The sequence below is a fragment of the Aotus nancymaae genome, unplaced genomic scaffold (assembly GCF_030222135.1).
Source record: "Aotus nancymaae isolate 86718 unplaced genomic scaffold, 86718_ANA_hifiasm-v0.15.2.pri h1tg000076l, whole genome shotgun sequence".
Taxonomy (NCBI): Eukaryota; Metazoa; Chordata; class Mammalia; order Primates; family Aotidae; genus Aotus; species Aotus nancymaae.
Window position 1 is genome coordinate 6,716,447 of NW_026988491.1, and position 26,392 is coordinate 6,742,838.

The following is a 26,392-nucleotide window of genomic DNA, read 5'->3' on the forward strand; positions in this document are numbered from 1 at the left end:
CCTCCCACTGTCTCCATGAAATGTACTCTGGAGCCCCTAATCCCCCATTTATTTAGTGCCCAGGCTCAGTCAGCAATCTTCTTGTCCCACTGCAGGCATGTGCTGCCCTGGCTCTTTCTGAGTTAAGCCAGGGACTGAAATGGATCGGCAGAATGCTCATCCGTTGGGGGCTTTATGGTTTATGAAGCCCTTTCCCATCTGTGCCCTCCCTACAACCCCATGGAGACTCTGCACGGCCCCTCCAGCTCTTGGAGACTGCAGCTTTGCCGCAGAGAAGGCCACATTAAATATTAACAGGGCAGCTCCTGGCCCCGCTGTGACGTCAATTACGGGGCCACTTGGTGAGGGCTGTGGATGCCTTTCCAAGGTGAAGCAGTGACCGGAATTCAGCTGGCTCAAATGGCATCCCAGGAGGCTGGCTGTCAGGACTCAGAGAAGATGCTGCTAATGTAAGGCGTGGCAGAAATCCAAAAGCTTTCCTCTGATCTCCGTGGCTCCCTTGGGGCCTGGCGGCATCCTGAGGCTGGCGAAATGCATTTCAATCATTTGGCAGATATTTATTGAGCACCTGCTATATGACAAGCACAGTTTGAGGCTATGGGGAGACAGCTGTGAACATGATGAGGTCTTTGCATAGTGGTGCTCCCTTTGTGGTTGAGGAAAGGGAGAAACCCAGCTCTGTAGGCTAGGACAGGTGCCCACGCCAGCCTAAGGCCAAGGGATCCTTCCAAAAGAAGTCAGGATGATGCTGAAACCTGAAGAAGGAGTCCAAGTAGGGAAAGAGGAGGGGCGAGTATTTCAGGCATAGAGAATAGGTTTTGAGCTTGGCTCCTGATTCCACCTGTTCCTAGCCATTTATTTACAAATTAGATTCCTACATGCAGGGTTGTTGTGAGGACTAAATGAAGCCATTGCTAGCAACAGCACAAGGCTGGATGCATAGTGAGGTGTACAGTGAGAGCTCAGGGGTAGCTGCTGTGAAAATAGCTCTGGGCCATGCACAGTGGCTCACACCTGTAATCCCAGCACTTTGGGAGGCCGAGGTGAGAGGATTGCTTATATCCAGAAGTTAAATACCAGCCAGGACAACATAATGAGACCCCATCTCTACAAAAAATAGAAAATTAGCCAGGCGTGATGGTGCACACCTGTAGTCAGTCTCAGCTACTCAGCAGGCTGAAGTGGGAGGATCACTTGAATCCAGGAGGTGGAGGCTGCAGTGAGCCAGGATTGCACCACTGCACTCAGCCTGGGTGACACAGCAAGACCCCGTCAAAAGAAAGAAAGGAAAGGAAAGAAAGGAAAAGGAAGGGAGGAAGAAAAAAATAGTCTGTGCCTTTATATGCTTCCTTTGTACTGCCAGAACTTCTTGCCCCATTTGGTAAGCAGAGAAACTGCTGAGGCTTAGAGAGGTCAGAGAGGTGACCGACATACCCAGGGTTATATCGTGGATTAGACCCCAGGTTGCACATGTGATCCTAGGCTCTGGCTTGGGCTTTTTGCCATACTGCATCCGCAGGCAACCCAAGCAATTATTTCAGCTCAGTGAGACACAGAATCCCACCAGTGATTCCCAGCATGAGTTCCTTGGCTGCATGTCCAAGGGTAGTCTCAGCCTTCTTTGTGGTAAGGCCCCAGCTGTCTGATGATTAGCCCAGGGTTGGGCTTTGGGAGGCCTGGGCATAGATTTGATTTTGCTGCTAACCTGCTGTGTGACCGTGGGTGAGTTATTTTCCCTCTCTGAGCCTCAGTTCCCACAGGGCCAGCTGAATGACCAGTTGTTATTGTCTGGGTCTCTGATCCTCCCAGTAGTACTGTGGCAAAGGAACTACTTTGAATTCCATATTAAAGATGAGGAACCAGGCCAGGCGCAGTGGCTCACACCTATAATCCCAGCACTTTGGGAGGCTGAGGCAGGTGGATCACTTGAGGTCAGGAGTTGGAGACTAGACTAGCCAATGTGGTGAGACCATGTCTGTACAAAAAATACAAAAAGTAGCCAGGTATGGTGGTATGTGCCTGTAATCCCAGCTACTCAGGAGGCTGGGGCAGGAGAATTGCTTGAACCTGGGAGGTGAAGTTTGCAGTGAGCCGAAATCACTCCAGCCTGGGCAACATAGAGAGACACTGTCTCAAAAAGAAAGAAAGAAAGAAAGAAAAAACATAAGGAACCAGCAGTCTGAGATGGACAAAGTGGCATGCCATAAGGCTACACAATTAGCAGGTGGGGGTCAGGATTTGGGAACAGCCCGTCTGCTGGCAGAGCTGGCCATCAGTCCACGAGGCTGTGCTGCCTCTTGGAGTAAGAAAGCCAAACTCAATTGTCTCCAAGATCTTTATTATGGGCCTGTGATTCTGTGAGTTCCCTGTTGCCCCAGGCCTTCAGGGCTCAATGACTTCATGGGGAAGGGATTTCAGGTTGGGCTGGTCCTCCAACTGTCCCCATTTAAAGTAGGTAACAGCCCCATAGGCAGCACTCCCTCCCTCCCTCCCTCGGAAAAAACCTCATTCCTCCTGAATGAAGAGGTCTAGTGAGAACAGCAACATGGCCATTTTATGGAAGAGAAAACTGAAACTCAAGAGAGGTGCAGCGGCTTGCCCGGGTTTCCCCAACTACTGTGGAAGAGCTAGGATTAGAGGCTGGGTCTGGTAATTCCAGATCTTCAGATCTTGTACTCTCAATAACTGCAAGCTGGCCAAATTAAACAAGACAGCCCTCCTCCCGCTCTGAGCTCCCTCCCGGCTCCTGCAATCCTGCCTGCCTTCCCCCTTGCTCCCTCTCTTTTCTTGCCTTTCACTCAGCTGTCATTTAATGTTAGCTGTCAGCTGATTTCAGGTGTTCCCTTTGCTGGGATGGACGGGGAGAGGACAAAAGACCTTGGCCACTCACAAAAGGAGTGCTGGTGGTGGGAGTTTTGTAATATGCAGGTGTAACGGAATTCAATTCAGCATTCATGGAGCCCACGTGGATTCAGGACACTCAGCCAGGCATCCCAGGGGCTCAGATGGTGAATGAAACACAGGCCCCATCCTCCGGTGCTTACAGTCTATTACAAAGGAAATGGCAACTTCCTAAGGAACTGGGAAGCAGATGGTGTAAGCAACAAAGAATATGAACCTTACAGTCAGAAAGACCTGGGTTCAAATCCTAATTCTTCGTCTAATAGCAGCATGACTTTGGGTAAGAGGATGCCTCTCTGAGCTTTAATTTTTCCATCTGTTTAATGGGTATAAGAGGAATAGCTCTCATGAGGATTAAATGAGATCTCATACCACATTAAATGACATAATGTAGTACTTGATGCCCAGTAGCAAGCCAGTGGCATTTCTACCAATGTCTCTCTAGGCAGACTGGATACCAGAGTCACAGCGGGAGTAGCTGGAAGGTGAGACTACTTCTTGTTGGAGAAACTTGGAAGGCTCTTTGGAGAAAGTAAGATTTCAGCTGGGTATTAAAGGAATTTAAGAAGCAGAGAATGGGGTGGAGGGATGGGAAAGGACATTCTGGAAACTCATGGGCAGAGTCTGGGAACCTGGTGGGCCTAGAGTGTCCAGGGAGTGACCTTGAGAAGATGTGCCAGGGGCAGGTTATGAAGGACCAGGTAGAGGAGTTTATATCTTTTTTCTTTTTTTGAGACTGAGTCTGGCTCTGTCACCCAGGCTGGAGTGCAGTGGTGTGATCTGGCTCACTGCAACCTCCGCCTCCCAGATTTAAGCAATTCTCTGCCTCAGCCTCCTGAGTAGCTGGGACTATAGGCGCGTGTTACCTGGCTAATTTTTGTATTTTTAGTAGAGATGGGGTTTCACATTGGCCAGGCTGGTCTTGAACTCCTGACCTTGTGATCCACCCACCTCGGCCTCCCAAAGTGCTGGGATTACAGGTGTGAGCCACCATGCCCTACCAAGAAGTTTATATCTTTAAAGAGGGAATGGGTCCTACCCACGACCCCACGGGCAGCTCGGTGCTGGTCCTGCAGAGGCCAGCCACCCTCCTGCAGGAGTTGGCCTTCTTATGTGGCTATGGTCCTCTCAGATCCCTTTGTCTCCTGAGTCAGGGCCAGCCTGCCACCATTATCTACAGTAAGACAGAAGGCTGTAACAATTTGCTTGCCTCCTACTAACATACTGGGGAGGAAAAGATGTTTTTTAGCACAGTTGCCTGGCAGAGAACCATGGTGAAAATTCAGCGACCCTCTCCCTTGCTTCCCAGGGTACAATTTCGGCAGCAACTGATGACAGTTATGCTCACAGCTCAGCAGCTAAAAGAATGTTCTCAGGCTCTCTGAAGGACAGGGGTAGCGGTGGGAAGAATGGTGAAGATGGAGCAGAGCCCCTGCTCTCTGTTATAGCTGGACAAGACACTTAACCTCCCTGGGACTCAGTTTCCTCATCTGTAAAATAAAAACAATAATACTAACCTTGCCTTAACCAAGAGACAGTGTAGAGGCAAACTGCTGGCCCACGACCTGCTATGGAGTAGGAGTTCATTACCTTCTTTACTCCAGGTCTCAGCATGGTCCAAATACTTGTCTTTTGAAGCAACTCTGTTGTATCCTCTTGAGTTGTCGTGCCACTGTCTGCTGGTCTTCTAATGGCGAAATACCCTAGACTTTCAGAGCTGGAAAGAAAAGGTACTTTGCCATTCATCATTGCAGCCTCCCATTTCACACATAAGAAATCCAAGGCTTGGGGCAAAGGAACAGCCTTCTCCAGCGTTCCTGGACCATGCACAACAGCCCCTCCCACCGAGCCCACCCAGTGGGAACCACGTAAAAGCTTGAGGCAGTTATCCAGACGGTTCAAGCCAAAAGATCCAGAAAATTCTTGCTAAGAAACACAAGCTCCCAGACCATCTGCAGAACTGAAGCAGAAGCCTTTTTCACCCTCATTTTAACTGCAACTCCTTAGGTGTCCGGCTTTGCCTTCTCCCCCAGAGCTGAGCTCCTCTGAACAAGCTGGAGTGGGGTGGGTGCTGGGATTGGGGCTCTGAGCTCCACCAGCTCACAGAATCAGCGCACAGATTGCAGCTACCAGGACATTTTCGTACTTCTTAATACCAAAAGCTGCCTTGGGTGCCGGTTTGCTTCCAAGGCAGGCTTTGAAAGAGGGGTGGAAGGTTCTGGATGATCCTGAAATCTATGCACTCAGGATGTTCTTAGTTAAGACACAGCAGGTGAAATGTGGTGTCACCAAAAGATACTGGGGTCAAAGCAGATGGTGCAAAGTGGGGGGTGAGTGGGGAAGGCTTCAGATGACTGCAAGCATCTGACTCTTCTAGGCCTCAGTTTCCTCATCCATATATTGGGGATAACAACCTCCTTCCAAGTGAGGATGTGGGGAGATAATATGAGAGTAAAGTGTTCATCCTCAAATCAGGCAGAGGGCAAGTGATTAAAAAACAAGGCCAGGTGTGCTGGCTCACACCTGTAATCCCAACACTTTGGGAGGCTGAGGTGAGTGGATTACCTGAGGTCAGGAGTTCGAGACCAGCCTGACCAATATGGTGAAACCCCATCTTTAAAAAAAAAAAAAACAAGAGCCACTGTCAATGTTACTGCTGCTGGTTTTATTACCACTGGCTGGGTCAGTAAGGTCACCTTGGCTGCAGGTGGCCTACAGTGGGGGAAAAAGTTAAAATCTATCTATGTGACATTATTAATAATTTGTGGACAGGTAGCTGCTCCAGCTCAAGATGGTGACCATGCCAACATACAAGCGCCATATCTCCAGAACAATATCACGTCTCCTTTGTAATATGTCCCTTGGTGTCCAGACTTCTCAGTGTCTCAGAGTGAGTGTCCCAGAGTATCCAAGAGGGGAAAAAAAACAAAAAACAAGACATGCCTTTTCTGGGTCACCTACTCACTGGGCTCTGGTGGAGGTTTCTTGCAATGCTTTAGAAATGCAGTCCCATGTGAGGAGCAGTCATGACCACTGACTCAGGGTGGGGTGCAAGTAAGGAATTCTTTTTTTTTTTTTTGAGACAGTTTCACCATTGTGGCCCAGGCTGGAGTGCAATGGCACGATCTTAGCTCACTGCAACCTCTGCTTCTGGGGTTCAAGCAATTCTCCTGCATCAGCCACCCAAGTAGCTGGGATTATAGGTGCCTGCCACCGAGACCAGCTAATTTTTATATTTTTAGTAGAGATGGTGTTTCACCATGTTAGCCAGGCTGGTCTCAAACTCCTGACCTCAGGTCATCCACCTGCCTCGCTTTTCCAGAGTGCTGGGATTACAGGCGTGAGCCAGTGTGCTGGCAAATTTTTTGTATTTCTAGTAGAAATGGGTTTTCACCATGTTGGTCAGGCTGGTCTCAAACTCCTGACCTCAGGTGATCTACCTCGTCCTCCCAAAGTACTGAAATTACAGGCGTGAGTTAACGCACCCGGCCTTTTTTTTTTTTTTTTTGAGATGCAGTCTCACTGTGTTGCCCAGGCCAGAGTGCAACGGTGCTATCTCGGCTCACTGCAACCTCTGCCTCCCAGGTTCAAGCGATTCTCCTGCCTCAGCCTCCCAAGTAGCTGGGATTACAGGCGCCTGCCACCACACCCTGCTAATTTTTTTTTCTTTTTGAGACAGAGTCTCACTCTGTTGCCAGGCGCCAGGCTGGAGGGCAGTGGCGTGATCTCGGCTCACTGCAACCTCCGCCTCCTGGGTTCAAGCAATTCTCCTGTCTCAGCCTCCCGAGTAGCTGGGACTGCAGGCACGCGCCACCATACCCAGCTAATTTTTGTATTTTAGTAGAGACAAGGTTTCACTATGTTGGCCAGGATGCTCTCCATCTCTTGAGCTCATGATTTGCCCCCCTTGGCCTCCCAAAGTGCTGGGATTATAGGCGTGAGCCACCATGCCCAAACAATTTTTGTATTTTTAGTAGAGATGGGGTTTTACCATGTTGGCCAGGCTGGTCTTGAACTCCTGACCTCATGATCTGCCCGCCTCGGCCTCCCAAAGTGCTGGGATTACAGGCGTGAGCCACTCGCCCGGCCTTTTTTTTGTTTGTTTGAGACGAAGTCTTGCTCTGTTGCTCAGACTAGAGTATAATGGTACGATCTCAGCTCACTGAAACCTCCGCCTCCTGGGTTCAAGTGGTTCTCCTGCCTCAGCCTCTTTAGTAGCTAGGATTATAGGTGCACCCCACCATACCTGGCTAATTTTTTTTTGTATTTTTAGTAGAGACAGGGTGTTACCATGTTAGTCAGGCTGGTCTCGAAATCCTGACTTCATGATCTGCCTGCCTCTGCCTCCCAAAGTGCTGAGATTACAAGTGTGAGCCACCGCGTTCGGCCACCCCTACTCCTTTTTTTTTTGGAGATGGAGCCTCACTCTGTTGCCCAGGCTGTAGTGCAATGGTGTGATCTCAGCTCACTGCAACCTCCGCCTCCCAGGTTCAGGCGATTCTCTTGCCTCAGCCTCCGGAGTAGCTGAGATTACAGGCATGCGCCACCACACCCAGCTAATTTTTGGATTTTTAGTAGAGACAGGGTTTCACCATATTGGCCAGGCTGGTCTCCAACTCCTGACTGACCTCAAGTGATCTGTCTACCTGGGATTACAGGCGTGAGCTATTACGCCCAGCCAGGAATTCTTACATATCTGTGATGGCTGCCATGTGCTGGCACTGTGCAGGCACATTACTCACATATACTCTTGTGGATCCCATGATAACCCTAAGAAATGTAAGAAAGAGGTGTGGTTAGTCCCTTTTTGTTTGTTTTTAAGAGACAAGGTCTTGCTCTGTAGCTCAGACTGGATTGCTGTGGTGTAATCGTGGCTCACCACAGCCTTAAACTGGGCTCAAGTGATCCTCCCACCTCAGTATCCCAAGTCACTGAGATTACAAGTGTGTATCACTATGCTGGCTAATTTTTCTTTCTTTCTTTTTTTTTGATACAGAGTCTTGCTCTGTCGCCCGGCTAATTTTTATATTTTTAGTAGAGACAGGGTTTTGCTATGTTGAGCCACCATGCCCAGCCAATTTTTCTTTTCTTTTTTTTTTTTTTTGAGATGAAGTCTCCCTCTTGTCCCCTAGGCTGGAGTGCAATGGTGTGATCTTGGCTCACTGAAACCTCTGCCTCCCAGGTTCAAGTGATTCTCCTGCCTCAGCCTCCTGAGTAGCTGGGATTATAGGTGCCTGCCACCATGCCAGCTAGTTTTTATATTTTTAATAGAGGTGGTATTTCACCATGTTAGCCAGGCTGGTCTCAAACTCTTGACCTCAGGTGATACACCTGCCTCGCTCTCCCAGAGTGCTGGGATTACAGGCGTGAGCCACTGTGCTGGCCGCAATTTTTCTTTTCTTTTCCTTCTTTTTTTTTGGAGATGGAGTCCTGCTCTGTCACCCAGGCTGGAGTGCAATGGTGCGATTTTGGCTCACTGCAACCTCTGCCTCCTGGGTTCAAGCAACTTTCCTGCCTCAGCCTCCCAGGTAGCTGGGATTACAGTTGCCTGCCACCATATCCAGCTACTTTTTGTATTTTTAGTAGATATGGGGTTCACCATGTTGGTCAGTCTTGTCTTGAACTCCTGACGTTGTAATCTGCCTGCCTCAGCCTCCCAAAGTTCTGGGATTACAGGTGTGAGCTATAGCACCTGGCCAATTTTTCTTTTTTAAAAATATTTTTTTGTAGTCCCAACTACTTGGGAGGCCAAGGCAGGATAATTGCTTGAAGAACCTGGGAGGCAGAGGTTGCAGTGAGCTGAGTTCATGCCACTGCACTCCAACCTGGGTGACAGAGAGATACTCCGTCTCAAATATGTATTTTTTTTTGTAGAACTGGGGTCTTACTACGTTGCTCAGGTTGGTTTTGAACTCTTGGCTTCATGTGATCCTTCCACCTCAGCCTCTCAAAGCTCTGGGATTACAGGCATGAGCCACTGTGCTAGGCTTTTTACAAGTGACTTGCCCGAGGGTACTCAGCTGGTGCACTGGCAGAGTAGGATTTGAACCCAAGACCAGAACCATGTGCTTTCTTGAATCACACCACATACATGTGCTCAGGAACCCAGGGGAATTTTGCTCTGTTCCCCGAGTGAGACCCTGCACCAGGTGAAGACACAGACCTGGCTCCTGTGCTGGAGACCTGCTCTGAACCCTGGGGAAACACAGTGTGTTTGACATTAACCATTGGCCTCCTTCACCTCGCTGAGGTGCTCTCTTTGAAGTTGTTCAAAGGCCTTATTTATTGATAGTACTTAGAGCCCTGGGAGTGGGTGACCTGTCCCAGGTGGTGACCCTGGTTTTTACTGATGAGGCTCTGGGCAACTGTCTCCCAAGGGCAAAGAAGATGGGTGCTGCTGAGAGTATATAGGCCACACGGTGGGAGACTTGTGTATGCTTTGTAGAATCTGAGTGATCCCAATGGGAGTCACACTTTGAGCTCTTATCGGCTGACACCATGGGGCAGTGTGAGGCCCTCAGGCTTGGGCATCTGACGGACCTGAGTTTGAATCCTGGCTTTGCCTATTCCCAGATGTGTGATTTTGTTCAAGGCGTGTAACATCTCTGTGCTAGTTTCCTTATCTGTAAAATGGGAAAGGAGGCCTGGCGCGGTGGCTCACACCTGTAGTTCCAGCACTTGGGAGGCTGAGGTGGGTAGATAGGTTGAGCTCAGGAGTTCAAGACCTGCCTAGGGAACATGGTGAAACCCTGACTCTATTAAACAAACAAATTAGAAAACTGGCCGGGTGCAATGGCTCATGCCTGTAATCCCAGCACATTGGGAGGCCCGAGGTGGGCAGATCACGAAGTCAGGAGTTCAAGACCAGCCTGACCAACATTGTGAAACCCTGTCTCTACTAAAAATACAAAAATTAGCCAGGTGTGGTGGCACGCACCTGTAATCCCAGCTACTCCGGAGGCTGAGGCAGGAGAATGGCTTGAACCCGGGAGGCAGAGGTTGGAGTGAGCCGAGATCGCCCCACTGCACTCCAGCCTGGGTGACAGAGTGAGATTCCATCTCTCAGGAAAAAAAAAAATACACACACAAAAATTAGCTAGGTGTAGTGGCGCATGCCTGTAATACTCGGGAGGCTGAGGCAGGAGAATGGCTTGAACTCGGGAGGCAGAGGTTGCAGTGAGCTGATATTGTGCCACTGCACTGCAGTCTGGGCGACACAGTGAGATTCCATCTCTCAGAAAAATAAAAATAAAAATAAAAATAAATTGAACAGATGAGGCACAAGAGTTTAAATAATTTTCTCTGAAAAAATCAGCTGAGCATGGTGGTGTGTGCCTTGTAGCCCCAGCTACTCAGGAGGGTGAGGCAGGAGACTGCTTGAACTTGGGAGGCAGAGGTTGCAGTGAGCCAAGAGCGCACCACTGCACTCCAACCTGGGTGACAGAGGGAGACGCTATCTCAAAACAAAACAAAACAATACAAAACAAAAACAAAAGAATGGGAAAGGAAATCAGACCAGCCTTACAAGAGTATCTTGGAAAAAAACATGCCCAATTATGCAAAGCACCTTTCCTGGTGCTGGGAACATGGTAGATGGTTCCTCAGAGTGCATGAGGTTGGGGTTACCAAAGATAGGGCAGCGTGTGAGGATGGCCCTCGACAGAGCCCTGAGATACCCCAGCACTTCGTGGTAGGCTAGAAGACAAGCCTATACAGCAAATAGACCAACAGCTGCAGCAGCAGAAGGGAAGCTGGGAGAGCCGCTCAAAGAAGGGTGAGCAGTGGTGCCCAGTCCAGCCAGAAGGGCCAGGCAGGTGGGCACTATGAAGTGCTCTTGGCTTTGACAACAAGGAAGCCTCTGGTGGCCACGATGGAGGAGTGGGGACAGGGCCAGAGCACACTGAGCCGAGGGGTGGGTAGGAGGTAAGGAAGAAGAGATGGGGAAGTTTGGTGAGAAGAAAAGCTTCATGGGAGAACCAGAGTGTCTTTTATGCATGTCAGAAAGCAATTATTTAGAATGTTCCAGCTCTATCTAATTTTCACTGTTTTGAAATCAATCTTAGTCCAACCTGATCAGAAAAGCTAGAAGAGCTGTAAGCCCTCTAAGAGCTAGAGGGAACTGGGGAGGTCCCCCCTATCCAGGGCTGGCCCTCCTCCTATAGTGGGAAGGAGTGGATGATTCATTACTATCTAGCATGCTCTTTAAATATATTCACTAGGGGAAAGATCAGCCTGGTTTGTTAACCTCGATTCCATCAGCAAAGGTGACTCTTCAAAGCATGGTGAAGGCTGGGATGTGGGCCTCCTCACAGGCCCACATTCAAATCCTGTTTCATGGGCCCACAAAAATGTGATTGTTTTAGCATCATAGCAGGAAGAGGAAGACCTGGGAAGCAGAAGACCTCGTATGGAGGCCCCAGCTCTGCTCACTCGCTGTGCAAACTAGGGCCAGCCCCTCTTCCCCCTCAGACTTCAGTTTCCCTTTATTCAGGATAAGGGGTTGGACAGGGGTGATTCTAAGGGTCCTGCCAGCTCTGACATTCCAGCATGTGGATTTCTATTCTAAAGTCCTTGAAACAGTTAAGTCCAATTCTCCAGATGGAAAACAGGTCCAGAAAAGGCCTAGTCTCCAGTTCCCTCCCTTCGAACACATCTTGCTCTCTAGAGCGATTCCAGGCCTGAAATATGGCTTCCCAAATACCTAAGGATGAAGCCTCAAATCTCCAGCTTGGCATTTAAAACACTCTGTAATCTTGTTTTACCCAACCTCACTTCCCATTGTTAGGCCTCTCTCCTCAACATCTCCCAGATCGCTGCCAAGCCTTTGCCCATGCTGTACTTCACGCCTTAATCTTTTTCCTGACTCTCTTCTCCTTCAAAAGCCAGCTTATCCCTGTGCACTGAGCATGCAGTAGATGCTCAATAAAATTCTCAGGGAGCCCAAGGCCCCTTCTCCTGCCCTGCCCTTGGCATGTTGACGTCAGTTGGGGCCTTATTTTCCTAGCTTGTCGGGCAGCCCAGACCAGGGTGTAGCACAAGAAACCGTCAGCATTCAGTGCCAGCTGGGATTGGGAGGGGCTCAGTCACCAGCCAGTTGGGTCACCCCAGCTCTTTGCCACAAGAAGTCTAGCCTGAGTTTGGACTCAGATCCTGACCCCACCACTTACAGGCTGTGTAACCTTAAGCAAGTCACTAGCCTCGTTTTTCCTCAGGTTCCACATTTTAAATATGGGGAGACCAGCTGTGCCCATCGTGGGCTGGGTAGTGAGGATTAAAGAGAATGCTTGTATGGAACTAGCAGTGGGTTGGCTCCTAATGTGTCCTGAATATTACTTGTCCTGACTATTATTTGTCCCAGCCCCTCCTCTGGTGGAAGGCACAGCATACCCAAGGCCACGTCTCAGGATGGGTGCGATTGTGTGTGTCTATGCCTGTGTGGCGCGACTGTCCCCGAGGGTAGGACTGGATCCTGCCCGGAGCAGTGCAGACCCACGCGCAGGGTGTGGCCCGGCAGAACCCAAGGCCAGACAGAGCTCGGGGAGGGCAGGACGACGGGGGCGGGGGCAGGCCTGCCCCGCCCCTTGGGGCACGCGGCCTCCAGGCTTCTCCGCCGGCCGGTTTGCTTGCTTTTGGGGCCCTTCTCAAGCCAGATCTCTAACGTGGATGGAGTGGCGCGTTTCAAGGTGGGGCTATGACAATGCACTGCCCGTGCAGCCGCCATCACCGCGCCCCCTCCTCCGGCTCCGCAGCCTCCAGGCCGGCTTTCCCCTCTCCACCTCCATCTCTGCGGCGGTAAAATGCAGCACTTGCAGAGCGCCTGCGCGGCTTTCGGGCGGGGCGGCGGCGGTGGCTATTTATAGTAGGTGACGTCACCTTGAAATAGACCGTTAGGGCCGGCCCGCCCTTCCCCCCCCACTCCCGCCGCTCTCCGCCGCCCGGCCTGGCCGCTCTCACTGCGCAGGCGTTGTGCCGTCCTCCCATCCCCCAGCGCGGCCGTCTCTCCTCCTTCGGCGGCGTCCGCGGCGCGAGCCACAGAGCACGGGGCTAGCCAGCGAGAGGGCGTGAGCGGCGGCGCTGCCTGCAGCCTGCAGCCTGCAGTCTCCAGCCGGCCGGCAAGCTAGTGCGCGTGCGCGGCGGCGGCCTCCGCGGCGACCGGAGAGCGGACGGACCGGCGGGCGACTGAGCGAGCCAGTGGTGTGAGACGCGAGGCGAGGCCGAGCCGCGAGCGACATGGGGGACCGGGAGCAGCTGCTGCAGCGGGCGCGGCTGGCCGAGCAGGCGGAGCGCTACGACGACATGGCCTCCGCCATGAAGGCGGTGAGCGCGCCGGGAGCGCGGGCGGCCGGCAGAGGGGCCTGGTGTTAGTGAGGGACGGGGATGGCTGCGGGCGGTGTTCTCCTGGCCTTGGGCGACCCGGGGACCCGGCTGGGCGTGGCCGCCCGCAGCCCGCGCTTCCCGCTCCCCCTGGGCTCCCCGCCACTTCGAGGTTGGGCCCGGGGTGGGGCATCCAGAAGGGAGCAGCTCGGGGTCGTGGAGGCAGCTCTGCAGGGGCTGGAGGGCGGGCGGGCGTGGGGGGGGGGGGGTCGCCGCATCTTAGTTGGGAGCCCGGGCGGGAGCAGGGGGTGCACGAGGGGACGGAAAGGAGCCGCATTCCTGCTTCTAGACGATTTCGGACCCAGGGGTTTCTCCCTTCTCGCCTTCCTCCGTTTCTCAACTTGGAAATAAAGAATCACCTAGTGACTGGCGCGTTGTCTCAGCTGGTTTTCTCTGCCACGACCTGAAGCCTGTAATTCCTATCTGTTTTGCTCTGCTCGTCCGAATTGTTCTGGTTCCACCGTCCCACTCCTGGGGTCTGGCTTTGTGTGCGAAGACCCCTTTCCTGCAGTCTAGGCGTGGACGAGGGCGGGAGAGGGGGCGGAGGGTGTGGGGCCCCACTCCGCAGCCCCAGGTTTGCTGCTGCGCTGTCTGCCTGGAGATTAAAATGAGACCTGACTTGTAGGTGAGACGAATCCTGTGTGCCTTTGCATTCCCGAGACCCTCATAAATCGATTCTGCAGCATAAAATGATTCCGGTGAAGTCGTGCCCAGCCACACCCTAGCAAAATAACGTGGGTCACACACCACCTGCATTTCTGAGTTCCGGTTACCATTTCACTCTCTTTGCGTTTATTTTATATTTTCTCTAAGTGAATATTCTCTCTGCGTCAAGGTCACACTGTGGTAGAATACAACTGCATCCACCAACCTGCTGTGTTCAGTATACAACCTCCTGAGACCTGGGAGGATCCCCTTGAACTCCGCCTTAGACCTACTATAGATTTAGAAATTCGGGGGGTGAGACTCAGACATCTGCATTGTAATCAACTCTCACAGGCAATGTTTAGCTGGCTTAAGTTTGAGAATTGTTGCCCATGATTATAGCAAATGTATCCTTTCGCTGGCCTTTTGGAGAGAGGTCCGAAAAGACTGTAAATACAAAGGCTCCCTGAAATTTTAGAATCATAGAATCTTGGAAAGCTCATTTGAAGGCTTTTGATGTTAATGTCAGATGAAATAAGTATTTGGGGCAATATTTAGGATTGTTCAGGTAAGAAAGGTACTTGAATAGTTTCCTTTCCTGTGGTGTCCTTGTTACACACGTAACTAGGTGTGTGTGGAAACCAGAAACGCCGTTGCCCGAATGTTGATTTGTTGGTGATCTTGACTTGAGCACTACTAGCATGCTGCTGTTGTCGTTAGGCAGGAGGTTTTCATCCAACCCAGGGGACGGTCTAGATCTGGAGGCTGAACCTTAGGTAATTCAGGGGGTCCCCTAAAAGAAAATCTAAAATACAATTTTGCATATTTTACAGAAATGGGACTCACTGAATGTAAGCTGTCTCTGTCCACAACAGGTCACACTTAAGCCCCTTCTCCCCAGTAACTGAGTGGTACTGGGATTATGCAGGCTGAGGCCGCTCCACGCGTTTTCGTGAAGTGCTTGCTCACCTTCTGAGTGAGACTTAAAGACTGCAGTGTTAGGAGCCCTTTGGGAAATAAATAGGGTGAAAAGAAAGGAGGGACAAGGTTTAAAGGAAGGGGAATGGAGGTTAAGGAAAAATGGTTGGAAGATGCATTCTGGAGCAATCAGAAACCTGAGGCAACTTGAAATGGGGGAAGAAGGCAGGAATGGAGAGATGTTACCAGAACTCAATCTAGTTTGAGCAAGGAAAAAGATTGGCTTTCTGGTAGGGTTGTAAAATACTTTCCTGCAGCCAGCTACTTGTGTCCATAGATTTTCTCTGGACGGTTAAGAGAGCCTTTTGTAAAACAAAGGAATTTATAATATCTATTTGAAATAATTAATGAGTTGGAAAAGCCACCCAGCACTGAAGAGTTAATTACCAAGCCTTAATTCTCCAATCTCAGAATTATGATAAACCATTTCCCTCACATCATCTAAATGGAGTATATTGTGCTTATAGATGTTTTCTTTAAAATAAAAATACATATATTGAAAGGGACTAGCAGGGGTCAGTTTCCCTGCTAAATCGGTGCTTGTAGATTGAATTCTTACTGGGATGACTCAGTCTCCATTTTATTAATCTCACTCACCTTAACTAAAGCTTTTGGAAAGGGTGTGAATTTCAGTTAACCTTTTTTCAGGGCTGGGAAGGGCAGGTAAGTAGCCTGCTGTAGGGAGGATTGAGCAGGACACTTGTGTTGAGGGTATATTCTGATGCCACTATGCTGTGAACTTGAAACTTCCATCTTGGCTTTAGGTCTTTTGGAATATAAAACTAGTGATGTTGCTGTTACTAAGTCAGTTTTGCTTTCAGTCTTACTTATTTTTTCTTCATAATTGAAATGCTAACCTAATAATACTGCCTTCCTGTAATGATTGATGTTCCTTATTCTACCAGCGTCACCTGGAGGGCAGTGTTGGTAAGCTTGAAGAAAAATCGTGCATATTGGAAACAATGGTGTTGCCTCAAACCTGTTGAGAACTTCACTTCCCTGCTTCACCCCATAATTTGAAGAGGCAAGAAATGTTTCTGAAGTGAAGCATAGAGGAGTATCTTTAAGCTCTCTTTATCTCATACCTACTAGCTTGTGTAGAGTATAATAATGGGAAGAAACATTGTGAAAGATTCTAGAACCCAAGTCCTTTCTAGTTTAGGCTTTGAATGACCTTACACAGTTTGTAGTTGCTGTAAGTGGGTATAATACCATTTTATAACTGAAATAAACTTACAACGTAGGATTAAATGTTAGTGCAGAAGAAGTGATTTAAGGAAAGAGGGACTATAACCAGATAGGTTTATAGTGAATATTCATAGGTAGACATAATTTCATCATGTCTTACTGCCCTAAGTCATCTATTCTGTATTAAAGCATAGGTGGTAATTGTGAGGTTATCAAATGTAAAAATTATTGGGAGAGCATTTTTTTTTTTTTTGAGACGGAGTTTTGCTCTTGTTGCCCAGGCTCACCGCAACCTCTGCCTCCCGGGTTAAAGCGATTGTCCTGCCTTAGCCTCTGGAGTAGCTGTGATTACAGGCATGCACCACCATGCTCAGCTAATTTTGTGTTTTTAGTAGAGATGGGGTTTCTCTATGTTGGTCAGGCTGGTCTCAAACTCCTGACCTCAGGTGATCCACCCACCTTGGCCTCCCAAAGTGCCGGGATCACAGGTGTGAGCCACCATGCCCCGCCTTAGCATGTTGTTTTAACACTGATACACCAGTTGATGAAACACATTTGAAGTACTTGTAGGATACATATATAGAAATCTTAAGTGCAGGAAACAAAACTGCAGTTTAAGCAAACAGTCGGAGAGGAAGGGGCACTTGGCCCAATCACTGGCAAAAGGCTCTTGTTGCAACAGCTGTGAGATTCTGGGAAGTGGGGAAGTGAGCAGGTGCTATGTAAAGTGCATAGCTGACTGCCCCAGGTGAGATGGATCAGTGTTGGAGCAAGGAGGAGAATTTTGAGGTGTACCAAATTGTGATAAGTATGGTTTTTGTTTTTTGTTTATTTGTTTGATTTTGAATTAAAGACGGTCTTGTTCTGTCACCCAGGATGGAGTGCAGTCATGGCACGATGATAACTCACTGCAGCCTTGAACTCCTGGCCTCAAGTGATCCTTCCGAGCAGCTGGGACTACAGATGCATGCCACCATGCCCTGCTAATTTTTAAATTGCTTGTATGGACAGGATCTCTATATGGTGCCCGGGTTGGTCTCAAACTCCTGGCCTCAAGCAGTCATCCTGTCTCAGCCTGCCAAAGTGCTGGGATTATAGGAGTGAGCTACCACACCCAACCAGTATGACATCTTAAAGTCACATTGATATTATAGTTTGAAATAAGTAACATCTCAGGAGCCGGTAACTGGTCATTTAAAATGTAATCGCCTTTGAGGAGGGAAGGCGGCCCTGGATTATTCTTGTAATAGTTTGAATTTAAAAGGTCAGTGAGAAATTCCATCTCAAAAAAAACCCCAAAAATGTATTTTCTTTGGTTGGGATTTTTTTGGGGCTGGTTTTTGGCATTTTATATTAGTGACAGACTGTAGTGTCACACTTTTCCGGAAATACGGTTTTGGAGAAGGTTCCCCAAATGTGTTTTTTGTGTATATGTTACATTTAGCAAGTTTATTAGAACTTATTTTACTTATTAGGCACTTGGTAAACGGTAGCTGTTAATTCCATGTGTACATTCATGTTTAACAATTCTGGATAGGTACTGTTACTAATTCCCTTTTACAAATGAGACTTTCAGAGGTTGATTTTCTCATGGTCAAACAGCTAGTAAGTTGTGAATCCAAGATTCAAACTTGAATTCAGGGCTCTCATTTTAACCACTGTATAATAAAACCCCATGAGGCAAAGGGATAATATGTCTAGCATACATTCCGATATGTTAACCATTGTCAGCATTGTTGACTCAAGTCCAAGAACTCATAAGTGGACTTACTAAACAAATAATTTTATTTATTGGGTGCAGGTCATTTTTTTTTTCCGAGTATGATTAAGAACGATCTGCCATTTATGTGTTTTAGCTACAGCAAGAAGCGTAAAAGGAAACTCACATATCTGGATTTTGCTTGTTCAGAAGGCTTGGAGGGTTTTTTTTTTTTTTTTTTTTTTTTTTGCTCAACAAAGAATTGAATTTAAATTTCTCCTATGAGTTAAGTGCAGGACTATGTTATATTTTATTTGGGGTATTTTAAGAAATTCCTTTTTTTTTTTTTATTGCATTTTAGCTTTTGGAAGAAATTCTTTTATATTCTTGGCACCAGTTTTTTCTCCATATTGCCTTTAGTGTGTATTTTTTCTCCCCATATCCTTTAGTACGTTTTTATGCAGGCCCCAAAATTTCTGTCTAGGTTGCTGGTAAGGTTTCTCCTAGTGTCCAAGTGGAGGCAGCTTGTCTTCTGCCCCAGCATTTTGGTGTTCCTCCCACCCCTACTCCTACCACCACCCCCCACCCCTACTCCCTTCTGCGGTGGTGAGTTTTGGCACTTCCAGTGATCCAAACCTGGCACAGTTTCTGAAGCCTTCGATTCTGGTGCCTCTAGGGACAGTAGCATGCAGTGATGCCATTCAGATGGGCTTGTATTAATCCTTGCCAATCCCTATAAAAATGTTCAATTACATAAAAAGCAAGGCAGATGTCTCTTGACTATACAAGGATAGCTGTTTTGTTTGACTAAAATTTAGCTTATGACCTGAACTTGCCTGCTCTGAGCTTGAAGTTTAGCCTATTTGTGGCCTTACAGAATTGCAGCCTCATCCTGGTGAGGATAAGGTGCTCAGCCTGACCCTGGCTGGGGATGTTCTTGCACAGGTGGCCTATAGGAATTGGTCTGTTGATGGATACCTTGCCAGCTTGGGGATAGGCCAGGCAAGATCCTTACTTGCTAAGCATTAACTTGGGAAAGACCTCAGCAAGCTCTCATTCCTCTAGCTCACATCTTTTTTTTTTTTTTTTTTGGGAAGACAGTCTTGCTCTGTCACCCAGGCTAGAGTGCAGTGGCACAAACTTGACTCACTGCAACCTCCACCTCTCAGGTTCTAGTGATTGTCATGTCTTAGCCACCCAAGTAGCTGGGATTACAGGCGCACGCCACCATGTCTGTCTAATTTTTGTATTTTTAGGAGAGACAGGGTTTCTCTGTTGACTGGATATACTCCCTGGCACCAAGTGATCCACCTGCCTTGGCCTCCTAAAGTGATGGGATTACAGGTGTGAGCCATTGCACCTGGCCCCTCAAGCTCACTTTTACACACACACACACACCCTTCTGCCAAAGAAGCTTAAAGGTTTTATGATGTGGTTATGTTTACTTAATCGTGAGAATCGTTTACTTTTCTTACTCATATCAAAAGCAAGCTGGTTGATAGCATGTAGGTATGGGTAACTATAAAGGATGAGCCCATAGCATGTGTGTAGCTGTGAAGGATGTCAGCATATTCAAGTGAAATAATATTACCCCTAACTTAAGCAGCTATGGCCTGGCAGCTCAGGGGTGGCATTTTTGTTTGCTCATTGTTACTTTTGATGTTGGATGTTTCCCAGATTAAGAACTTTAAATTTTCCTAAATAGTCCCTGTGCTATTTTTGGCAGTGGATCTGTTTTTACTCACACACACGTAGTTTATTGCCTTGGGAGTAGTGGGAAGAGGCCCTTAGAGTTTTTGGGTAAACGAATAGTGTCATAGGAAATAAGTGAATAATCAGCAGACCAGGTCATTTTTGACATTTAGTAATGTTGGGTAGTCCTGGAGCAGAGATGTGAAATGAATGCCCTGGGCTGGGGAGTAGGCGTAGCCAAAGGCTTTTTGGTCAGGATGTCAGTAAAACTGGCTGACAGGGAGTCCAGTGCTTAAAAGAAATGGAGAGGAGGACCTTTGTGTCAGTTTAAGGTTGTCATTCAGAAAGGGTATAAGTGGGATTACTGATGGTGAGAAGGCAGGCAGGACATCTAGAAAGCAGAGAGGCTGTGAATAGAGGTGGCAAAACCCCTGGTTTGTAGCCAGGTGAAGACTCAGTGCCCAGTGTGGCTACACTGAGGGCAGGTGCCATATGGGGCAGAAATGACTGTTGTAATCTTGGTGTTAGAGTGGAAAGAAGGCTGAAAACTATTGTCTAGGTCTGTCTCTAACATTTAATGTCTTGTTTCTGCTTCAGGTTCCTAATTAGAAACAATTTGAAAACCTGTGATTGTAGAGATGGAATAAATCTCATCTCATTAGATGTTAAAGATGATCTTAGGTGGCATGGTTGGGACCCAGAGTATATCCATTATGCTGTGTTACCTCCCAATGTTTGCCTCTTAGTATAGTTTATGGCTTAAGTTTTCATTAGTTCTCCTGGCTCCTGTATTTTGGTATTTGAAGTGTTGGGAACTGGTGCTAACTAAGTATCATCCAGCAAGATTGGCTATAAATGTTTTTGTTTTAATGGATCATCTGATTTTACATGGGTCTATAGTTTTCCAGTCTGGGAAAAACTCAGTTTTCTTTAGTTATCCAATCAAGTAGCAAACCATCTTCATTTCTTAAGTTTCCTTTGTTAACTGAATTACGACCCAGGAGTATTAAAAAATATGGTATTTAAATGTATCTAGTTATTTCCTAGTTAGACTCTGGCTAGATTACTAGGAACAATATTTACTTGGTGAGATATGTTAGTCACCCTCAGCTAATAGTGATAATACTGTTAAGTGATTCATTCAAACTGGCAGACAACCAGATACTGTTACATAAACACTAATACTCCCAGTAAATGATTATTGTTGTGAAGGTGTCATCATAAATACTGCCCAGTATCCTTTTTTGGCAGTTTATTCCTGATGGAGAAAATATGCTTGCAGATACACCCCAAACTTCACATTACCTAGGATCAGCTTCATCACACCTTGCCACACCTTTTATTGGTGCACAGGAAAAATGAAATCATGGAATGTTGGAGCTGAAGGAAGCTTGGAGATCATTTAGGCTGATCCTCCTTATTTTACCTTTGATGTCCAAAAAGGTTGTGATTTGTTTAAGGTCACATAGCTAGCTAAGACTAAACTCCAGATGTCTTGGGTTTAATAATTATACTGTTTTGCTGGGCACGGTGGCTCACGCCCTGTAATCCTAGCACTTTGGGAAGCCGAGGTGGGTGGATCACCTGAGGTTAGGAGTTCAAGACCAGCCTGGCCATCATGGGGAAACCCCATCTTACTGCCTTTTGTGTTATGCAAGCATACTATATTATATATATATTTCAGATATGCACTGTCTTTAAATGATATACTCTGGGAAGGTACCTTGGTGTATCTTTTGCCAGTTTAACAGAAGCAGCTTCATTAGTCACAGGAGGAAGTATATCGTGACTCCTTATGGATATTATTTGCATTTTAATGCTAAATGGCCTTAGTTGGATTTAATTACTAGAAAATCAAAGGAGCTCTCCAAATTCTGTTGTTGCCTTGTGCTTTGTTTTATTGAATATTGCTCTAGAAAAGCAAATCATTCTAGAGGATTCAAGCATTCTTAAATTTATCAGAATGTTTGGGATGGAATTTTGATTTAGAAGTGTTGCTCCCTTAAAAGACTAAGTAGTTATTCATCCTTTTGTAGTTCAAAAGTGTGACGATTGGGTTTTAACATGCATGTGTGAGATGTGCCACCCTCAAACCTTGTTACAATGTAGGCCCATGACCCTCTGATGTGGAAAAAAAGACTAAGTTATTAAATATTTACAAAGTCTATTTTCCATAAGAAAATGTATGTAAGTGTTTAAAGGCACTTACTGGAGGAGGAAACTAGTGGGATTATAGGTGTTCAACTGGATTTAAGAGGAGCATGGATTTTAGATTCATGGTAGACAGGGGCAAATCATAGTGAGGGGTATGGAGACTACTAATGAATATGTGAGGATGAATAATGAGAACCTTGGCTTGACCAAAGTGGAGGCAGCCCCCGTGGGGAATGGTCAGGATAGCTGTTAGCCAAAGACCACACTGAAGAAAGAAGTGGGGTTTGGTTGATGGGTAGGCAAAGGAGAGACTTAATCCTGTGTTAAGGGTTTATAGCAGAAGAGTAGGGGTCCTGGGGACAGTGAAATGGAGAAATTAAGAGTGAGCTGGTATTTTTTTTTTTTTTTTTTTGAGGCGGAGTTTTGCTCTTGTTACCCAGGCTGGAGTGCAGTGGCGCGATCTCGGCTCACTGCAACCTCCGCCTCCTGGTTTCAGGCAATTCTCCTGCCTCAGCCTCCTGAGTAGCTGGGACTACAGGCACGCACCACCATGCCCAGCTAATTTTTTGTATTTTTAGTAGAGACGGGGTTTCACTTTGTTGACCAGGATGGTCTCGATCTCTTGACCTTGTGATCCACCCGCCTAGGCCTCCCAAAGTGCTGGGATTATAGGCGTGAGCCACCGCGCCCGGCCCCTGAACTGGTATTTTTATTTTGTCTGGGGCTTAGGCATAGGGAGGACTCAGATACTTGGCACAAGTTTTCTGATTTTTACATGTAATAATGATTACACTTGCTGCTTATGTTCTTGAACCACCAATTCCCCAAATAAACCATCATTGCTCAGGATTTCTGATTCTCCACTGCTCAGTCTTCTCCATCTGTTTTAAGTGTGTCTGTTTGTATATGCTGTTGATAACTTTCCCCATTGAACTTGGCTTTTTCCCTCCATTGGAGGTTTTGTCCTTACAGATTTGCTGTAGGAAATGCCTTTTTTTTTGTAGTGTTTTGTGGTTTCCTAAGTGCTTTGCTTTCTTTTTTTCATTGTTAAAATTAAAGACTTTTACCAGGAGGTCTTATTAAGGAATCTCTCTACTTTATAGATGACAGACCATCTTTTAAGGGCGTAATGTCCTGGGTTAATTTAGCAAGTCAGTTTCTTTGCTTGGGCCAGACCAGGATTTTCTGATTCTAACTCTGTTAGTTTCCTAGTGGTTGCTGAACCTAGTATGACAAACTGAATAGTTAAAATAATAAATTTATTCTCTTGTAGTTCTGGAGCCCAGAAGTTCGAAAGTGAGGTGCAGGCAGGCCACACTCCCTCTGAAGGCTCTAGAGAAGAATCCTTCCTAGCCTCTCTCCCAGTTTCTGGTGGCTTCTGGCAACCCTTGGTGTTCCTTGGCTTGTAGATGCATCATTCCAGTCTTTGCCTCCATTGTCACATGGCATTCTTCTACGTGTGCGTTTGTGTGTCCAAATCTCACCATCCTTATAAGGACACCTGTAATTGCATTTAGGGCACACCCTAATACCCAGTATGACTTTGTCTTAACTAATTATATGATCTGCAAAGACCCTGTTTCCAAATAAGGTCACATTCACAGGTACTTGGGGTCTTTTGGCGGGGGACACAGTTCAGCCCATAGCAAAGACTAATAATGCTCTTCCTTCTAACCGCATAGCTAGTTCACTTGTAGTTGGCATCATGGAGAACTAAAGGAAGTTAAAGCTTGTGAAATTTAACTCTTCCACTTACGATAATTGATGCTTCCATCCTTGAGGACCAGAGTTTCCTGTGAGGTAGGTCAGTACAACTTGCTGCTGAGTAGCTGTGCTTCCTTTCACCAGGGTCTGGGGGCACTTGCGTGTCACTAATGAATTATTCTTCATTTTGGTTTGGGAGAGGGCTGGGAGTATCAATTACGGTTCCATATGTAGCCACACAGGGCAAAACTCTGGCCACTGGATCTGTGTGATGTTTGATCTGATCTGTGAAGCCCCACCATCTATTAATGTATATTTGAGGAGTACTTTCCAGAGCATAAAGCTGGAAGTAGAGTCTGGAACACTTCTAGTCTGTCATCTTTGAACATTTGACAAAGGGATTGCACGATCTTACTGTTCAGAGTATCTTTTTTTTTTTTTTTTTTTTTTTTGAGACAGAGTCTTGCTCTGTTGCCAGGCTGGAGTGCAGTGGCATGATCTTGGCTCACTGTAACCTCCATCTCCCTGGTTCAAGCATTTCACCTGCCTCAGACTCCCAAGTACCTGGGACTACAGATGCTTGCCACCACGCTCTGCTAATTTTTGTATTTTTAGTAGAGATGAGATTTCACCATGTTGGCCAGGATGGTCAGGATCGATCTCTTGACCTCATGATCTGCCCGCCTTGGCCTCCCAAAGTGCTGGGATTACAGGCATGAGCCACCATGCCCAGCCTGTTCAGAGTATCTTTTGCAGAATAGCGGAAGCTCAAGGTTTTCTTCTTCACCATTGTGTACTGCTGCTGCACAACCTTTTCATAATTATCCTTAGTGCCATTCCTCTACCAAGGTGAAAGCAACATCTTCTAAGACCTGAATTATGAATTTCTCAAGTCCCTATGATTTTGTTTTGGGTTCCAAGTATTTGTCTCTTCTGTTAGACTACAGTCTTTCTTCACATAGGATTCATATCTGTATTGGTTTTGTCCATGGGTGGTTTTTATTCTCCAGAGTGACTGACTTGTTCATAATCTTGTTCTTGAGAAGGATTGTTGATTATGTTGAAGGCAAGGCTGCTTTCCAAGATTTTCAGACTTTAGTCTCAATGTTTATCTTTTTGGGGTTTTGCAGGTGACAGAGCTGAATGAACCTCTCTCCAATGAAGATCGAAATCTCCTCTCTGTGGCTTACAAGAATGTAGTTGGTGCCAGGCGATCTTCCTGGAGGGTCATTAGCAGCATTGAGCAGAAAACCATGGCTGATGGAAATGAAAAGAAATTGGAGAAAGTTAAAGCTTACCGGGAGAAGATTGAGAAGGAGCTGGAGACAGTTTGCAACGATGTTCTGTCTCTGCTTGACAAATTCCTGATCAAGAACTGCAATGATTTCCAGTATGAGAGCAAGGTGTTTTACCTGAAAATGAAAGGTGATTACTACCGCTACTTAGCAGAGGTCGCTTCTGGGGAGAAGAAAAACAGTGTGGTCGAAGCTTCTGAAGCTGCCTACAAGGAAGCCTTTGAAATCAGCAAAGAGCAGATGCAGCCCACGCACCCCATTCGGCTGGGCCTGGCTCTCAACTTCTCTGTGTTCTACTATGAGATCCAGAATGCACCCGAGCAAGCCTGCCTCTTAGCCAAACAAGCCTTCGATGATGCCATAGCTGAGCTGGACACACTAAATGAGGATTCCTATAAGGACTCCACGCTCATCATGCAGTTGCTGCGAGACAACCTCACCCTCTGGACGAGCGACCAGCAGGATGAAGAAGCAGGAGAAGGCAACTGAAGATCCTTCAGGTCCCCAGGCCCTTCCTTCACCCACCACCCCCATCATCACTGATTCTTCCTTGCCACAATCACTAAATATCTAGTGCTAAACCTATCTGTATTGGCAGCACAGCTACTCAGATCTGCACCCCTGTCTCTTGGGAAGCAATTTCAGATAAATAATGGGCATTGCTGGACTGATGGTTGCTTTGAGCCCACAGGAGCTCCCTTTTTGAATTGTGCAGAGAATTGTATTCTGATGAGGCATTTCATTATGCCTGTTGATCTATGGGAAACGCAGGCGAAAGTAATGGGGGAGATTAGAAAGAATTAGCCAACACAGGCTACAGTTGATATTTAAAAGATCCATTTAAAACAAGCTGATAGTGTTTCGTTAAGCAGTACATCTTGTGCATGCAAAATGAATTCACCCCTCCCACCTCTTTCTTCAACTAATGGAAAACTGTTGAGGGAAGCTGATACAGAGAGACAACTTGCTCCTTTCCATCAGCTTTATAATAAACTGTATAACGTGAGGTTTCAGTAGCGCCTTGTTTTTGCCTCTTTAAATTATGACGTGCACAAACCTTCTTTTCAATGCAATGCATCTAAAAGTTTTGATACTTGTAACTTTTTTTTTGGTTGCAATTGTTTAAGAATCATGGATTTATTTTTTGTAACTCTTTGGCTATTGTCCTTGTGTATCCTGACAGCGCCATGTGTGTCAGCCCATGTCAATCAAGATGGGTGATTATGAAATGCCAGACTTCTAAAATAAATGTTTTGGAATTCAGTGGGTAAATAAATGCTGCTTTGGGGATATTGTCTCTATGTATGGTCTTGATTTTTCCCCTCTCAAGGAATTGCTTAACCAGTCACAAATTGTGGGTTGTTTTTTTTTTGTTTGTTTTTTGTTTTTAAAGACAGGGTTTCACCATGTTGGCCAGGCTGGTCTTGAACTCCTGACCTCAGGTAATCCACCTGCCTTGGCCTCCCAAAGTGCTGGGATTACAGGCGTGAGCCACTGCGCCTAGCCTAAATTTTTAAGACACTTGCTCTGTTTCCCAGGCTGGATTGCAGTGGTGCAGTCTTGGCTCACTGCAACCTCTACCTCCCAGGTTCAAGTGATTGTCCTGCATCAGCCTCCTGAGTAGCTGGGATTACTAAAAATACAGAATTAGCCGGGGGTGGTGGTGGGCATATGTAATCCCAGCCATTTGGGAGGCTGAGGCAGGAGAATTGCTTGAACCCAGAAAGCAGAGGTTGCAGTGAGCCAAGATCGTGCCACTGTA

At 47.0% G+C, this 26,392-nt stretch overlaps 2 protein-coding genes and 1 non-coding gene across 4 annotated transcripts; 2 read left to right on the forward strand and 1 right to left on the reverse strand.

The window, feature by feature from the left end:
* Window positions 1-422: 422 nt before the first annotated feature.
* YWHAH-AS1 (YWHAH antisense RNA 1) lies at window positions 423-13,133 on the reverse strand. The gene is given in 5 exon segments (XM_012471309.2): window positions 423-536; window positions 538-755; window positions 4,419-4,748; window positions 4,751-4,776; window positions 12,856-13,133. Coding segments are annotated over 5 exon segments (966 nt in total).
* YWHAH (tyrosine 3-monooxygenase/tryptophan 5-monooxygenase activation protein eta) lies at window positions 12,933-25,920 on the forward strand. 2 transcript variants are annotated; one of them, XM_012471308.3, is made up of 2 exons: window positions 12,933-13,218; window positions 24,466-25,920. In XM_012471308.3, the coding sequence occupies exons 1-2, from the start codon at window positions 13,132-13,134 to the stop codon at window positions 25,117-25,119; spliced, it is 741 nt and encodes a 246-aa protein (XP_012326731.3). In that variant the 5' UTR covers window positions 12,933-13,131; the 3' UTR covers window positions 25,120-25,920. The 2 variants fall into 2 exon arrangements, with proteins under 2 accessions (XP_012326731.3, XP_064224005.1); XM_064367935.1 differs by lacking the exon at window positions 12,933-13,218 and adding an exon at window positions 23,381-23,431.
* LOC135271334 (small nucleolar RNA U13) lies at window positions 21,502-21,604 on the forward strand. Its single transcript, XR_010339439.1, has one exon. It is a non-coding gene; the product is annotated as a small nucleolar RNA U13 (small nucleolar RNA).
* Window positions 25,921-26,392: the final 472 nt, after the last annotated feature.